Genomic DNA, 17,254 nt, shown 5'->3' on the forward strand with positions numbered 1-17,254 from the left:
AATCGATACTAAGAAGTGAAAGATCGATATTATATTGGGCAGCCGAATATCACGATATATCGCCAAAACGATTATTTCCCACACCCCTAATATTTATAAAGGGTTAATGTATTTGAGTAAAACAATTCATTCATTGAAGTACGTTGTATAGATTGCTGAAACACAGACCAATGATATCAAGTCTTTAATTTCCATCATAATATAAAAAAAAATGATTTAATACAGTAATGTGGGCTTCATGGATGCCAGGCCATCAGCGTTGATACACTAACAATAAACAAATCCATAAACCCTCCTCATCAGTAACAACCATTCCTTTATTTTCCATAGTTTGACTGCCTTTCCCAGCTCTTAGAGCTGACAGACATTTCTGCTGCCACACATCAGAAATTGTTTTCCAGGCAAATTAAATCCATCCTAGCAGTTTACAATGATCCAAGGACTTGGTTTTAGTGCTGTTGTAGAGTTGGGCGTTTAATGTGTCTTTGAAGTATCTTGGAGATCCAGAGAATGCTCCTTAGCCTTACAGCATTTGCAGTCCATGCTTGTCAAAGTTGGATTGCTCCCATTGAAAGAAATTATTTATTATAATTTGTATTATTATTTTGTTAGCCTGAAACTTCCCTTAAAGTGTAACTAAACAAGATGTAAAGCATAACCCTGCCCCCAGTCACATTTTGAAAAACGTCTCAGAAGTGGCAGTGCCAGGAAACGGCCAAGTGTTCGGATGAGTGAAGGGGGTTAAGTGGGTTTCCGGCTGGACAAGGTCAATGACATTGATTTGATATGACTAAATAAAATGCTGTTGATCAATATGTCATAAATGAACCCCCTGAAAAGTGCTATTGATCACATTCTCAACTTGTGACTCGTTATAATTTGGTGTCTGAGTGAGACTATTTAATCATGCATTCAGTTTACTTAGAATTTACCTCATAGAGCAGAGTTATTGTAAGTTTTTTAGTTGTAGCAGAGGCCATAAACAAAGAATGAATATAAATATCAACAGGCATGAAACTAGAACACTATGATCTTGGAGATTAGGTCACTCTGACTTTTTACTTCCAAGTTTTGAGGAAAATCAACGGCAACGTTAAAGGACCAAGCTTTACTAGTTTAACAGTGTGAAAATAGACAGCAGAAGCCATGATTATAACAGATAGAGGCTAGCACTAAGAGGGTTTTAGGCCAGAGTTTGCTAAATTAAACAAGTTTTCATGAAAAAAAAAAGTCAAAATTTCTACCATAACATAAGGATAGCACCAGTAAGGACCAGATATAGTTTATCTGCAGAAGATGTTAATTTGGGGTTTAGTTATTCTTTAAGGAAAAGTCTTTGTTGACTGTCCTCTGGCCGACAATGTCAGGATATTGTTTTACTGACTCTGGGTGGAGGCGTGCTATGTAGTATCTAAGGTTACAAAAATACTTTTTATACGTTTTGGAAGGCCTGTATATGGTTGGGTTCTTGTCTTAGTGCCCTTTAGTGCAGAAGGTCAAACCCTACTGGCTTTATATACTCACCATAAACTGAGAGATGTCATAATAGGCCCCTCAGTCTCCCCCCATTATGTGAAAATAGGTTATAAGGTAACATAAAGATAATCCAATGTTGAATTTTTGCTATTAAAATAATCAGTTAACTTACTTAAAGAGGATTTTCTCCCCCTGGCATAGCAGAGTCACATTTTGCCATAGCAAGATTTTCATGTAAACAGTCAGTTATATGAGTGCATTCTTTCCCCTCCTTTGTCTTTTCTTGCTTCACAGTCCCCTCCCCTTACTTAACTGCAGCATTCTATACAAACCATATGTCAACTAAAACATGTTTTTTTTTGCTCATGCTCTTAAAGGCCCTGTACTAGATTTGATTTTAATCTCTCTAAAAAACAATGTATATATTTTGAAGCAGAGGAGGTCATTTTATTAAGATAAGTTACTCATTAGCTGTGCATATGCAGTGATCCAGGCATACTGAGTGTAGACTTCTAACTTTGCTGTGGCTTTTTATCTGTCGATGGGTTTCATTCTGTAGATGAGGGCCGGTTTCCTGCAGGTTTTAGAGGTTTCTCTGCTTTAGCTTCGCTGTTTGTGATGGTTGCAGTTCAGCAAAAGCCTGTTTGTCAACTATCAATGTAAATTGATTTGAATTGATTGAATTGGGGATGCCAGCTGTAGAGCTTCCTGTTTCCAATCAGCCACTAGGAAGGATTCCCAACCAGGTTTGATTTCTTTTAGCACGTGTGCAAACAGAGAAGCATGGCGTTAAATGCGGGAAAGTTGCAATACATCCCCTGGCAATCACTGCATATTAAACAAAAAGCTCAAAAGAGTCCAAACAGATGAAGAAAAGAGAGAGTTAAAATACAGGAATGACCAAAGAAGGAACAAAGCTTGTGTAAATCTCAGACCAGCCTCCTCAAGGTGGGGAATCTTGCAGGGCCTAAGGCTGAATCTGGATCTCCAAACTGGCTGTTGTCCTCCTAGAAAGATATCTTTTCATTACTTTCATTACGAGATGTGCGCATTATCACCTGCACACGGAGTGGGAGGAAAGTTTCTCAATGCGAGAAAGGGGCGGGGCTTACAGTTCAAACTAATTTTCTTTTGACTCCTCATTTCAAACTGTGCAGAATCAGATACCTTTCAGATGTGTCTCTTTCAAGTCTGCTGATGATCTGGTAATATACAGAAATAAAAATAATGGTGCTCATTACTTACAGAAAAATATGATCTTGCAGTCATTGTATCCATCATCCATAGAACTCATGTTCTATCTTTAAGAAAGGCATCGTTGACATAAACTTCTAGTCTGAGCCCTGCTTCCAAAAGGTTGTCCTGCAACGTTCAACATGTCTCTGGCTGTCTTAAAGGAATAGTACACCCAAAACATGATTAGCCTTCATTTTCTACTCACCCCCATGCTGAACAACACTCTGGAGTACTTTTTTGATATCTCAAATGCATCTGGAGATCTGGGAGGCTTCTTGCTGTCTGCTGACATTCAAATAATGGAGGTCTATGGTGCCCGAGGCAGAAAGGTCCATAAAAGTCCACAAAAAACGTTTCAATATTCCTCCATACTGCTCGTCCAATGTATTCCAAGTGTCCTGAGTGGGTAGCATCCAGAAGTTACTCGAAACGAAGTCATTTAGAATGTTTTTAGAGCATAAACAGTAGTGTATAGGATTTCCTGAAAGCGCGCACATGCGCGCTCACGATGCTACGGAAGCCGGCAGACCAAACCAGATGAAAGTGCGCATTCAGCGTCTGCTCTGCCAATAATGCAAGCGTAGAAGAAGAAATGTGCTGTTTACCTGTGCAAAGAAAGAAACAACGAAAGAAAAATGTCTGAGGACTTCAGTGTTGAGGAAGAGCATGAGTTCTTTGCCGAGCTGAATGCGCTGGTTTGGTCTGCCGGCTTCCGTAGCGTCGTGAACGCGCATGTGCGCGCTTTCAGGAAATCCTATACACTACTGTTTATGCTCTAAAAACATTCTAAATGACTTCGTTTCGAGTAAATTCTGGATGCTACCCACTCAGGACACTTGGAATACATTGGACGAGCAGTATGGAGGAATATTGACACGTTTTTTGTGGACTTTTATGGACCTTTCTGCCTCGGGCGCCATAGACCTCCATTATTTGAATGTCAGCAGACAGCAAGAAGCCTCCCAGATCTCCAGATGCATTTGAGATATCAAAAAAGTACTCCAGAGTGTTGTTCAGCATGGGGGTGAGTAGAAAATGAAGGCTAATCATGTTTTGGGTGTACTATTCCTTTAAGAACTAAAGATTGCTCTAACACGCATATTAGCTGTTAGAAGACTAAAATATTTCTCAGTGAAATTTGACGTATAAATTGATTTAAAACATGCAACTCTCCCTTTGCTGACTTGCCTCTTGGCACCTCATGGGAATTCTTGGTTTGCTACAACATTTATGCCAAAAAGCAATTCCCATTTGGATGTTCCATTTAATAAATGGACAGTCTTACAGCTGCGCTGCCATTTCTTTCCTTTCTGGAGCCTGTGCTGATTTTCTCCTGCCCACCCATTACTGATCAGTGTGATGAATCAAAACTTTCAGCACCATCATGTCCCTTAAGGTGGACTTAAACCAGGAAACCTTTCTCAGTGGATTTCTGAGCGTACACCAAGTGTCAGGCTTAGACACCTAAAAAAAAAGGATTGTTGCCTCCTTATCTGAGAGAAAGACTCAGTGGAGAATACGCTGCTCGGTACCGGACCACATTATCTGATGTGTGATTTCAAAAGTCTACTCAATCCACTGGGTTTATTTCCATGTTCCAACACACTCCTTTAAATCCACACTCTGGAGGAAAATGAAAAAAAGGGTTCATCTTATAATTTAATCCACAAAGCCTGCTTGTTGTTTTGCAGCAGAAAGGATGAAATGTTTTTCTTTTTTTCCCCCCACTTCCTTCTTTCAGCTGTGTGTGTGTGTGTGTGTGTGTGTGTCTTGGTGCACGCGTGCGTATTAGTTTGCTCGAGCTTCTCACTGGGCTGTTGTTGTTATGGAGTTGGTTCAAGGTGTGATTAACAGTGTGTGCAGGCTGGCAGGAGCACAATAGGGAATCCCTCGACGCAGCAAAACACTTCGCTGCCTTTGAAATTACTCCATCACCATCCACTCACAAAAAAAGAGATGGATAATAAGATTTACTTCTTTTTTTAAAACTCCATGTTGAAAGCAAAGGCTACGATGGGGTGGGGGGGGTATGAGCTGTATAAAAATGCAAGGCTAACGTAGCTTGGTCCGTCTGGTGAAAGTTAATGTAGTTTCGGGAGATGTGTTTGACTGGAGCACAGGAGGATTTTCACTGGGTTTGGTATTAACCGTAACGAAGCGTCTTTTATTACGTTGGCTCCAAGGAGCACACAGTGACCGATATTTAGACCTAAGCCCCAGATGCTGATAACTGGCTGTGTGAAACTGCAGGGGAAAAGAGGCAATTTTTATAAGCTGCAGGTGTCAGGAAACAATGCTGGACGGCATTGTCTGTGTTTTTTCCTTTTCTAACAAACAGCAGTGGCTCATGATCTACATCGGACCATATCTAAAAATAGCTGCTCCAAATAATGAGCATATATAATGCTGAAGATTGATTTTTTGACCTAATAAATGGATGAAGCACATATATGGACAACGAAGGCCTGATCAGACTTGAAATAATGTATTTATTTAATTTATGTGATGAGATGAGAAATATATTTACGACAATAAAGTACAATAAAGTGTCAGTAATTATGATGTCATAAAAAGGTTAAATATTTGGTGTTGATTGTTTTCTCTTGCAGTGGGGGATCCTGAAAAAAGGAGTGAAGTAAAAGTGCTTCTCGCATGAAAATCCATCAAATTCCATCCACATTGAAAATAATTTTTATCCAGATTGTTTATTGACATTAATGAGTAAAGGTCTTCTCCATTTTCGGCTTACTGAAGACGCTCAGTATCCTGAACTATATTCTGCTCTCTCCCCCCCAGGGTTTTGCAGACAGCCCTCATTACAGTGATCATATGAGCGACAGCCGATTAGTGTCCAGTGAAGAATTGTCCCCAACACCTTTTATGAACTCCAACATAACTGGTAAGTAAGCAACTCCTTTTAAATCAGTCCTTACATGCCCTTTGGTGTTAGAGTATGAAAAGAAGGCCTGGCTGATGTGCAAGGCACATGATGCATCAGGAGGTAGAAACGTTGAGACTTGGACACAAGATGTGTCCCCCCCCCCTCCCTTTTCCTCATTTTTTTCCTCCTTCAGTGATGACCCTCCCCCAGGGTTGGAGTCATCACCATCGTTATATCTCTCTGTCACACCGCGCTCTCTCTGTCTAAGCCGTCAAACTCACAATCCCCTTCTTCTTTATAACAGGATTAACAGTTGATTCAAATACCTTTTTTTTTACTGATGGTATTAAAGATTTTCTAAAAAAAAGATGTGACATTTGAATCAGAATCAAGTTTATTGCCAACTAGGTTTTCACTTACAAGGAATTTGAATTGGTGCTGATGGTGCAGACAAGTTAGATATACATATAGAATACAGAATCTATAGCTATATACATATACATATATAAACAGTGGACTGTGCGTTAATGTAATGCAGCTTCTAGGTCCTGAATGGGGGTTGGAGAGAGAGGCAGTGTCAGAGTCACGGGGGTCTCTGATGAGGCTGGTAGCGGATGAGAAGAAACTGTTCTTGTGGAAGGAGGTTTTGGTCATGATGGACCGCTGCCTCCTGCAAAAGGGAAGTGTCTGACATAGATTGAGGCTGGGGTAGTAAAGGTAAAGGTTAGTAAAGGTTTTTTTTAACGTTTATTTCTCTATATCATTCAGAAATGGTTTTATACGTGTAGCAAGTAGGAGTGTAAATAATAATTGGTTTGTATCGATGCATCGATCCAACAGCCGACGTCCGATGCATCGATACGTCCGCAAGAGTAACGATTCATGTTTTTTTTTTCCTCCGGTTTATTTTTATCCATTTGCTCCTGCACGTAATTCTCCCTCCCGTGCTGCGGTGGCGCTAAACCTATTTTGCCCTCCTACCTCGCTTCCTGGTTATACTCTTACAGCAGTGTGTTGCAGTGAGCTTGACACAGACATTTGTGATTTATGCTCCATGTTGAAGCGTGGTCTGTGCTACACACTGGGTCTAGATACGGCCGAGGCGGTGAGGAAGTCGGGGCGAGTTTAATCCGACGACGGAGGGACAATGAGGGCCAAAAAGGGCGGAGATCCAGGCGGAAAAAGGGTCCCAGCGTTCTCGCGCACCTTGCTCTTCTAGCGGGTCAAACTTCACGAGTTGTTTTCTGCAATTTCTGTCATAAAAACAAAACAAGCCGGCCTCCTGTCTGCGGCACTGTCTGCGGTCAGCTACAATTTGGTAGAGGTGCAGCGGAGTGTCAGCGGAGGGGGCGGGGACGTCTGGAGCCGAGGTATTGCATTGCACTCATTGCACTAATTTTGTGCAGTATTTTCTGATGCAAAGCCTTTCAGAATCTATAACACAGGGGTATTATTATTTTTCAGTGAATGAGGTTTTAATAGGAATAGATGGAGCGCAACTTCTCTACTTATTTTCTGTAGTTTCTCAAAAAAATGCATTAATATATTACAGCTTTCATTGATTTTTTCAAATTGAAATATTCTCTAGCCTGTAAGGTGTAAAAAAAAAAATGAACCAATTAATCCAATCGTATCGTGGTGTATTCTTGAGTATCGAATATAATCGAATCGTTGGGTCAGGAAATCGATACTGAATGGAATCGCCATGATGGATGTGATTTACACCCCTAGTAGCAAGGTATAATTCTATTTTGTAAATATGATTATATTTGGTGTTTCATTTACATAATTTATTTATTTGTTTTTTTTTGCCTAAACTGTTTAATTTGATGCCCCTGCTTTAAAGCTCTTGGATGACCCTGACCCATGCTCTGGATATTGCATTAATTGCCAATCTCAATGTATTTTCTTTTTCTTTTTTGTCCTGATCAAAAACATCAGCCAGCCTCTCCCCTCTTTGCGCTTTATTACTGAATGACATTTTGCTCCGGTATTAAAGCAATTAAAAGCTGCATGTTACTGGGCGCCCAGCATCATTGTGATGTGTAAACCTGACACTTTTATGGCGGACTACGTCTCAGCTCATTATATGATGGCGCTAAAGACCGGTTTCCCAGCACAGTGATTAGTTCCCAAATGGCTGCTGCAGAATTGAACTAAAATGTGATCTCATTTGTAACTGATCACATGGCCTCTTCAGCTGCGGCTCTAATATGCTCAGCGGCTGCAGGTTATAGATGCGATCTGTTGCTGTGATATGTCAGATCTCGACAGCATGATTGTAAACCTCGTATTGCCTTTTCTTATCTCAGGCTCAGAATTCTGCAGTCATATTGAATTGTTTTTTCTCTTCCACTGTAAGATCTGAGACGTACATAAATCATGTTTTTTTTTTCCCCTCTTTGTTCTTAAATTAAATTAAGCCTGAAAGGTTATTTCCTCAGCACTGCTGAATGTAGCTCAGCCTTGCAGTATTATAATGCAGCCGTATTGGTTGGTAGGACCTGTTTAAAGCAACAGGTTTTGTTGAATTAATTATATTTTTCCCAATTCCATCAGTCCGTGGAGCTTTTTGAACTTTTAAATGAATTGTTTAAAATCTAAAGGCAACCCTAAATCAGTTGTCTGTTAATTTAGATGTTTGTAAGCCTCCAAACATGTAAAGGAAATCTTAACCCAGATTGATTGCTAAGAATCTGCTTTTACATTAAACTGGATATATTGTTCAGGAAAAAAAAAACCAAAAGACACAAACTTAGGAAACCGACCAGCTTTAGACTGAAGTGTGCATGGTGATGCAAACCCCTTCGGGATAGTAAAAACTTCCTGCTTCTTATTCAGTGTATCCTTCCTGATTTGAAGTCCGCAATGCAAACCTAAAAGATGAATCTGTGTAACCTGATGTTTATGACTTCCCAGAAGAGTAGGGCTAGCTTTTGTTAAAGTGAACTTCAAATGGAAAATTCCTCTGGACCAAAATACAAAAAGACTTTGATGTGATTTTGCATGAAAGTAATTTCTGTCATCCTTCTCAAAATACAGAGGTTGCAGCTATTAAGATTTCTTTTGATAAGGATATCTGGAATTGATACACAATCAAGTTCGAGAGACACAGAGAGAGAGACAGAGAGATAAATAACCTCAGTGTAATAAATTGCTAATTTATGCACCGTAATAACCAAGTTTAGGTGTAAATGTGCAAAGGAATATATATAATTGACAGTAAATGCATTGTAAGCTGTGTACAGCCTTTCCTGCTGCTGACATCCAGTCAGTTTTGACACAATATACATTATTTAAAGAACGTTTCTGCATTCATGTTTCATTAAAGAATTAAAAACAAACATATTATGCTTAATATATACATTTTTTCCCCTAAAAGTTTTTTTTAGATAAAGGACTGAGCGAGTACTCAGTGATGATCCTGGTCCTGTAGAAATTAGAGTAATTATAAACTGAGTTTAACTACTAAGTTATCTTCTATTTCTATGGACTTATTCAATATATCAAATGGTTAATACATACCACATTTTCTTTTTAATAAAGGAAAAATATAAGGAATTAGAGGATTATTACTATTAATGCATCTAAACGTTTGACTAGCCTTTATCTGATGTTTATTTAAAACTAAAAGTGCATCAGTGTGTAATGTGGTAGCTGAAAATGATGGCGGTGTTCTTTTAGATGCCGTAAGTGAACCAGAAAGGTCACGTTTATCAGCACTTCACATTCTGATCACAGGCATGAACAAATCAAGGGGGATTATCCCATTCTGATTTCTAAACAGTTGTTTGGAGATCTATTAATTATTAATGCGCTATACATAGGTTTTGTTTTCTACAAGAAAAAGCAACTTTTATTGTTCTTGTTTATTAACTCCGGAAATGCTGGACAGCATCTCAGTCCGTTCTTAGTGTTGTCAATTCATATAGAAATCATTTTCTCTTCCATATATACATACTACTATCCAACCCCACAGCTATGCACTAAAAAGCATGAGATCTTCAGCCTTAGCTGTGGTATATATAGAAAGACAGAGGAAGGAAAAAAGTCAGAGTGGCTCCATTAGTGCTTCACTTATAGTCCTCTGCAGGTCTTAGTGGGTGTTTGGCCTCGATTTACTTGTTCTAATTATTTAGCCACAGGGATGGCCAAGTGTTCAAAATACTGACAAGAAATGGTTACATCTGATTACCCGCTGAGAGTTTTTTTTCTTCTTTTTTTCCTAGCGGTCTCAGCCTGAAATGGGGAAATCAGTGGGGAAGGCTCATTTCAGGCAATCTGGGCAATTACCCCAGGCAATGAGCTACACCTGACAGAGCTGCACTTTGCTCATTTAATTCACTTTATATTTGAGCAAAACCCACAGCTTTTGGTCCATGCCATTAGATCTCTCTGTTTTAATTTTTCTAATTTAAAATACTTATCAAGCTGCAGAAGCAGTTTTCAGGTACCTTAATTTACAGTGTCCTTTTTATGCTGTATTCAGAGACAAACATGCAGGCTCTCCATACTATTTACACTCAGGACTAAGAACCTAACAGCCCCTTGCATCATTAAGACAACTGAATAACCTTATCCTTCACCATTAAAAAACAAAGTGAGGGTTCATTTGAGCTATCACTGCTTTAGTGAAAAAGGTTTTTAGCACCCGTTTGCTCTAAACACGTGCCTGAAGGCGTGATATCGCAACTGCTGAGCTGTTGTTTATTACTCACGTTTATCTGGCCTGCTTCATATCTAGTGTTCATACAGCTTTAGTCTTGCATAAAAGCTAATCGGCTTATAGCAATGTCATCAACACAAGCATAGAGCCACATGCGCTGTGTAAATGACCAGCAGACGAACACGTGCGACCTTAAAGGAGACTACCTGACTTGTATTGCTTCATTTAGAAGCTGCCTCCTTAAAGTTTGTAACATCCAGTGATTAACCGCACAGGCACTGTCTGTAGTTTTTAAAGACTCTTTATTTTAGTGACTCTCAACAGTAACAATTGCTTTAGGAAGATCTTCTGCATGTTGGTCTGCATGCACATTATTTTATTTATTTATTTTTGCTTTCTTAGTTAAGTAAAAAACATTACTGTGCAGAAAAACAGGATTTTTTAGTGAGGCTGCTTTAATGAGCTGATTTGTTTTTGACTACTAGTAATAAATGGTTTTAGTGTGTGAGGTGCTGTGCTGGTTTAAGTAAATAAACGACAAACCAAGGATACAGAAAAGGACCGGACACTTAAGGAGATTTAAAGTAGATGTCTTCAATTTTTAATGTTGTTGTTTTAATGTTTTTTTTTTTTTATGTAGGTGGTTTATGACTAAGAGAGTGAATTATTAGGTTTATAATTATTTTTAAAGATCAGTTGATTTTATGGAGAGTGTTGATGGGTAAAACCGTGTTTGGATCTTCTGGCTGTATATGGTCTGATAATTATTACATCCCTGTGGTGGTGTGTCCTGTCTGGTTTGAAGATTTTCACACTGTTAGTGCTGAGGCTGACGGTTTATAAATAGTAAAAGGTCTTTAGGACTTACTGTTTTTTGCTGTGAGCAAACAGCTAAACCTTAGTCCTCTAAATAATTTTTGCAAAAACCTGATCTATTTTCATGTACATCTAAAAGCATGCCCTGTTCTTCTTTTTTTTTTTTTGGAGGCATTTAATTTTGACCATAATAAAAACAGACATTGATTCTGCATTCTGCACAGGGCGCCCCATCGCAGATTCCTTTCACGCCTTTTCTCTTTTCCACTTAATTGATCCCTAAAGCTCTCTGCGAGGTGTCAAATCCCACATCACTGTGGCATCCCCAGTGTGTTTTTACTGGGGCAGGTGTCATCTGTTAATGCTGTGTCTCACGGGAGAGCCTCCCCAGACCCGGGCTGTGATTGTGGCCAGGTGCTGTTCAGGTGTGCACTCAGTTTGCAGTGCAGCATGGGTCACAGGTGCTGCCAGTACTGCATCCTCTTTCCTCTCTGCAGTTCATACCCACACACACTCTTACAGCTTTCAACACATTATGTAGAGTTCTTTATACATATATATATATATATATATATATATATATATATATATATATATATATATATATATATATATATATATATATATATATATATATATATATATATATATATATATATGTATATGTATATGTATATGTATATATATATGTATATATATATATATATGTATATATATATATATATGTATATGTATATATATATGTATATATATATATATATGTATATGTATATATATATATATATATATATATATATGTATATGTATATATATATATATATATATATGTATATATATGTATATGTATATATATGTATATATATATATATGTATATATATGTATATGTATATGTATATGTATATATATATATATATATATATATATGTATATGTGTATATGTATATGTATATATATATATATATATATATATATATATATATATGTATATGTATATGTATATATATATATATATGTATATGTAACTAGTGTAAAATCCGATATGAACAGAGAAACATTGAGATGCAATGCTGTTTAGTTGATGTAGCCAGTCATTATGCTGAGCTGCTGGGTGTGCTTATCTGTTACTGTGGTCAGTAAAGCGTGAAGAGCCAAAAATGAGCTGAAGGAGCGTAAATCCCATTTCTTCTTCCCCATGCAGCCCATGATTCCTGCACCCTGCCCCGCCTTCATGCTTGTCTCAGCCCATCCAGGCCCTGCCCAGCCCCTGCCTCCCTTCCTAAGGTCTTGGCCCCCAGCATGAGGCTGGCGAGGCTGACCAGCTGTAGAGGATCAGCTGTAAACTGAGTAATGCCCCAAGGGCTGCCTTTCAAAAGAGGATGGAAGAGAGCAGTGGTATAGCCAAGTTATGATGACATAACCAGACTTTTAGGAAGCAGCTGCAAGGATCAGTGTATCATATAGTGCTCTATGAAATATTAGGATAATTGGAAAAATGTCTTATGCAACTTTGTTAGTCTCTCCTCTTTAACTTCTTTAAAGGAAACTTGTTAGACTTTAGAAATCCAATTGCATACTGTATATATATATATATATATATATATATATATATATATATATATATATATATATATATATATATATATATATATATATACATATCGCAAAAGATATTAGAAGAGTATCATATTGTGTGCATAAAAAAGTTTTGCTGAACCTAAGATCTTCACCTGCAAAATATCTCTCTTCACTTACCCTCTGAGTTTTCTCTCTCGCTTCTTGATGCTTGCAGTTACAACATGTTGGAGGGTATTTGATGCTAGTTCAATACTAAAAGAGATACCAATAATTCATAGAAATGTACGTGAATTCTGGCTGTTGAGATTGATAGTCTTTTCAAGGCATTAAGTTTCAAACTGTACATCAGCTACACCCACAAAGGGCTTTGTTTTCTAATTAGTATAATACTTATACTGCATGTTATATCAAGATAGTTTAAACTAAGAAGGTGCCTTTTCACAGTAAATTACAATATCATTGGAGTGTTCATCAACTTTAGTAATTTAGTTTGGAAAATAAGCCAAAATCCATGTATAGATTCTTAAAATCAGAGAATTATAGTAGATTTTTTACTATTTACATTGATATTCATGATTTATTGCTTTTGAAAACCTAGAATTCAGTTTCCCACCCAAAAAATCACCACTTGACACCAATAAAAAAAAAAACTTAACATACAAATCCAAATTCCATTTTTTGTTTACATTTGTGTGTACAAAATGAAAAATAAAGTCTAAGTCTCTAAGTCTAATTCAATAAGTTGCCATTTTTTGGTCCTCGCAGCTGATTTAGCTGTTGTCTAACGGATAATCATCAAAGAAGAGTTGGACATAACTGCTCACACTGCCTCTACCAGCAGAATAGTTATGGGAAATTAAATTGAACTTTTTTTAACTCTAGGAGTGATGGATATGAGCAGAGGTTTAAGTGATAATAAACCAAGATAAGTTTACAGGAGAATTACTTGGTGAGTTGGACATATAGCGCTGGCAGCATAATGGAAGAATAAAAACCATTGAGTCTATACGCTGAAGCAAGGCTGAAGGTTTGGAATTGATGCAAGTGAGTTATCGGGGGAATTAGGAACAGCTGTGGATGAGAGCAAACCGGGGAATAAAGAACACTAAGTAAGAAACAAACCAAAGGAGAAAAAAAGACTAGTTCTGATCTAAGAGAATAAAACACCTGGAAATGTTAAATCAGCTCGTGCTTTTTAGTGCTGATCAGCTTTAAGGAGATGCTGATTTATTTTTTTCCCGCAGAACTTGGCACCTTTCCACATCGCCAAAGTGCCAAAACCTGCTATAATGAGCATATGGTAGTATTGCCAGCCGACTCACCTTACCGACACCCCTACAGAGAACTCGTGGTAGGCTGTAAACTTTAAATTTTTGTAAAATTTCTCCACAATAAACCAATATTGTTTCTCATCTTATCTCTTCAGCCCTTCCTTTCCTTCTGACTCCCACCTTCATTCCTTTCCACAGTCACCACTGCCTGCCTCTTGTGTCCATGCTGGGGTGCAAAATACTAGATAATGTCCCCTTCCCTGTTTTTTTGGACTGTAGTGAATTGTGATTGGATAATGAAATGCAAACATTTTTTTCGCCTTTACTCCCACTTGACAATGCTTGACATTTTCTCCTGCGTTGGCACAGCCCAGAGTGTGTAAAGTGTAGGAAGTGTAGAAAGAAGCACGTCTCTGTGAGACTTGTGCTTTAATGCCAAGGATATAGGGGTGGTTAGGTAGTTTTTTATTTTTTATCAAGTTAAAACCAACCAAACACTTTGGAGTGGTTGCTTTAGATCTTGCTCTCCCGCCATGCCATCCCAATGTAAAGAAGTTTTTCAGTGTGTTATTTAGTGCAGGCTTGTGCTCTTAAACTCCAAACTGCTCAGGGTTTGGGGGGGTTATTGAAAAATGCCCAAAGTGCTGTTAGTTGGAGCATTCCTATCCCATGTGTCTATTCTTCCTTGTCCTTCACCTCTCTTTGGCTTTCTGTTGTTTTGCTGTTCAACAGTTGTTTGGCATCTAACACCAAACATTGACTCATTCTTTGATGTTGCATGGTGTCTTGATTCTATCAGCTAATAGGGAGATATTTCTGCAACTTATTAAACATGCCTTTTTTGTGTGTCTTTTTTTCTTTTGAGCAATCTCACAATTCGACTGAGCTACATGTGGACGTGAAAAGCAGGAGAGCATGTTACAGCAGCATCCATTACAGTGTCACCGCTCGCATGTAGGGAGACGTTATTAGGGAGCTCATTGCATCTCTCCTCTGAGAGAATGGATGTGTGATTATGAAGTCATCAGCTTTGAACCGGCGTGGCTACCGAGGAGCACCCCTCCTCATGGGTCCTCGGGGTGCCATTGATTGGTGACCATGTGTTTGTGCCTGATAGACTGTGAAATGGTGTGTTGCAGCGCGGCTGTGTCACACCTGCGTCCCACCCAAGTGATTGATTGGTTTGGTCATGTGGAATGTTCCCATCTGGTCCGCAGTAATGCATTTTTTTCCTCATTTGTGAATAACAAGCACCGGCGGGAGAGTAGTTGGGACCGGAAAAAGGCAAAGGCCAAGCGAAAACATTTTCCCCTGTCCACCTCCCCCATTTCTTTCTTTCTTTTTTTTTTTTTTCACCACGTTAGAAAAAAAAAATTCAAATATACCGAGCCGTAGCACCTGATAATCCTGGGAGGGGATAAACACAATCAAGAAATCCACTTCTCCTCTCTCTCTCTCTCTTGTGTCGAGATGGATTTTAGGAGAAAATAAACTGTTTAGCTTCCGCGAAGGGCAGAAGCTCCCAAAACAGAAGAGCATATTTACTAAAATGTTGGATGTGTGTGATTTTGCTGATTAGGCGGCCTTGTTTTGATTAGTTTCCTGATTTATAAAAGCTGTGCGTTTATTTCCCCATGAGCCTAATGTGTTATCTTTCCTCTTATTCCTGTGTTCTTCCCAGTTTGATTTCTCTTAATCCCAGTCCCTCTCCTTTAATTGATCTATTCATTCCACCTAATGGCTAATTACACATCAGGCTGCATGAGCAGATGCATTCATCACGCTAGTACGTAATAATCAGTGACATTTCAACAAAGAAAAAAAAATAAATATGCAAATAAGAACTCATTAACATTTGCTCTCACTGTTCTGAATAATGTCACACGCTGAGAGGGCTGTACGCAGAAATTGATGTGGAGGCTCAGGGCAGGGGGAGACATTTTTCCTTGCTGTTTCGTTGCTCCGTCCTCCTGAATCCCGCTGTTGTTCGCGGTGCTGTGCTGCAAACACTCTCCCAACAAGCAGGGAGGAAGCTGATATGGTACACCGACCCCCCTCCGCCCCCTTATTTCCTCATCCGCGCTGACCTAACCTCTAACTCAGCCCGCTTTTATTTACAGGGGGGGGGCATCAAACAGCTTTGGCCGAATGAATATATACAAACTCTTAAAAGGGAAACAAAAGGAGGCATGTTAAAAGGTGTGGCGAAAAGCCCAACGAGTGAGTGTACATCTGATGTGTTCCCGTGTCGTCTCTGGTTGCCAGAGGAATGTATTTGTAACCATGGAGCCTGTCTAATTTTACTTCCAACACAGCCAGACAGGCCAAATCCTGGACCTTATATACCAGAGATCCTCCTGGCATGATTGTAGTTTAACTCCAATCTTTTCAATGGATTTTTACAGAAAAATGAACATCAGGATGTATAACAATGTGCAGCTCTGCGTGATTAAATGCTAAAAAGTTTTCCTCTTATTTATTTGTGCATGCTTTAATGATCTAATTATAGGAATAATGTTTTGCAGTAATGTGACATGGATCTCATCAGACTGGAACATAAGCTCAGGCATTGATTCCAAACTCATATTTAATCAGGATATAAAAAAAAGAGAGAGAAACAAGTGAGTTGGTGCGTTTGGTTTCTACATTAACATAATTTCCCTGTTCAACATCGTGTTTGTTTTCATGGTCTTGGCATTCCTTGGAGCAAGGAAAATATGCTAGTTTCCTTTGAATGCAAAAAGAGGCTCTTGGAATGCATCTGAGAGGCAGTGAGGCATGCTCACTAATTGGCTAAGTTTTGTGGCGAGGGTTTTGAATTGATCCCGGGGGACGGTGAGGTCACCGCCGCTCGCATTATCAAAATAAAGGGCTGAACAGAGCACCACGCTATGCTCTGTGATCAATAAGGATGAAAGAGTTGAATAATTGTCCAGCTTGGCTTTTTTTTTTGGAAAGACTTCACTTCAAACGTTGTTGTTAATTGACTGCTGATGGTGGGCAGGGCTTATCTGGACACAAGATTTTCCAATCAGATGACCTGTTTTGTTAGATTTTTAAAGGAGCAATAAGCTAAATTTCCCTCCTATGTGGGCTCTTGAGCGCTGTGTGTAGACGAAAATAAGAAGTGTGACAGGTGAAACCACCTGAAAGCCCCTCCACCTTCTCAGCCGCCGCCTTGTATACACATATTTGCAAAAGATGAACACAGGAAAAAGCATCACCTTTCCGAGAAAGATGTCTTGCAAAGAAGTACGTCACTCATAACTTTATAATGAGTTGGCAAGAGAACTTAATTTTGGTAAACGATGGTCTTCAGGTGAACGTTTCAG

General features: G+C 38.8%; 1 protein-coding gene across 10 annotated transcripts in view; it reads left to right on the forward strand.

The window, feature by feature from the left end:
- tcf12 (transcription factor 12) overlaps positions 1–17,254 on the forward strand; it is a 91,833-nt gene that overhangs the window by 21,218 nt on the left and 53,361 nt on the right. For all 10 annotated transcript variants that reach the window (XM_038274683.1, XM_038274682.1, XM_038274685.1 and 7 more), the window contains one exon: positions 5,509–5,611. In XM_038274683.1, the coding sequence (XP_038130611.1) occupies positions 5,509–5,611 (103 nt within the window). The remainder of the gene's footprint in view (positions 1–5,508; positions 5,612–17,254) is intronic.

This window comes from Cyprinodon tularosa, unplaced genomic scaffold (assembly GCF_016077235.1).
Source record: "Cyprinodon tularosa strain WSP-4 unplaced genomic scaffold, ASM1607723v1 ctg924, whole genome shotgun sequence".
Classification (NCBI taxonomy): Eukaryota; Metazoa; Chordata; class Actinopteri; order Cyprinodontiformes; family Cyprinodontidae; genus Cyprinodon; species Cyprinodon tularosa.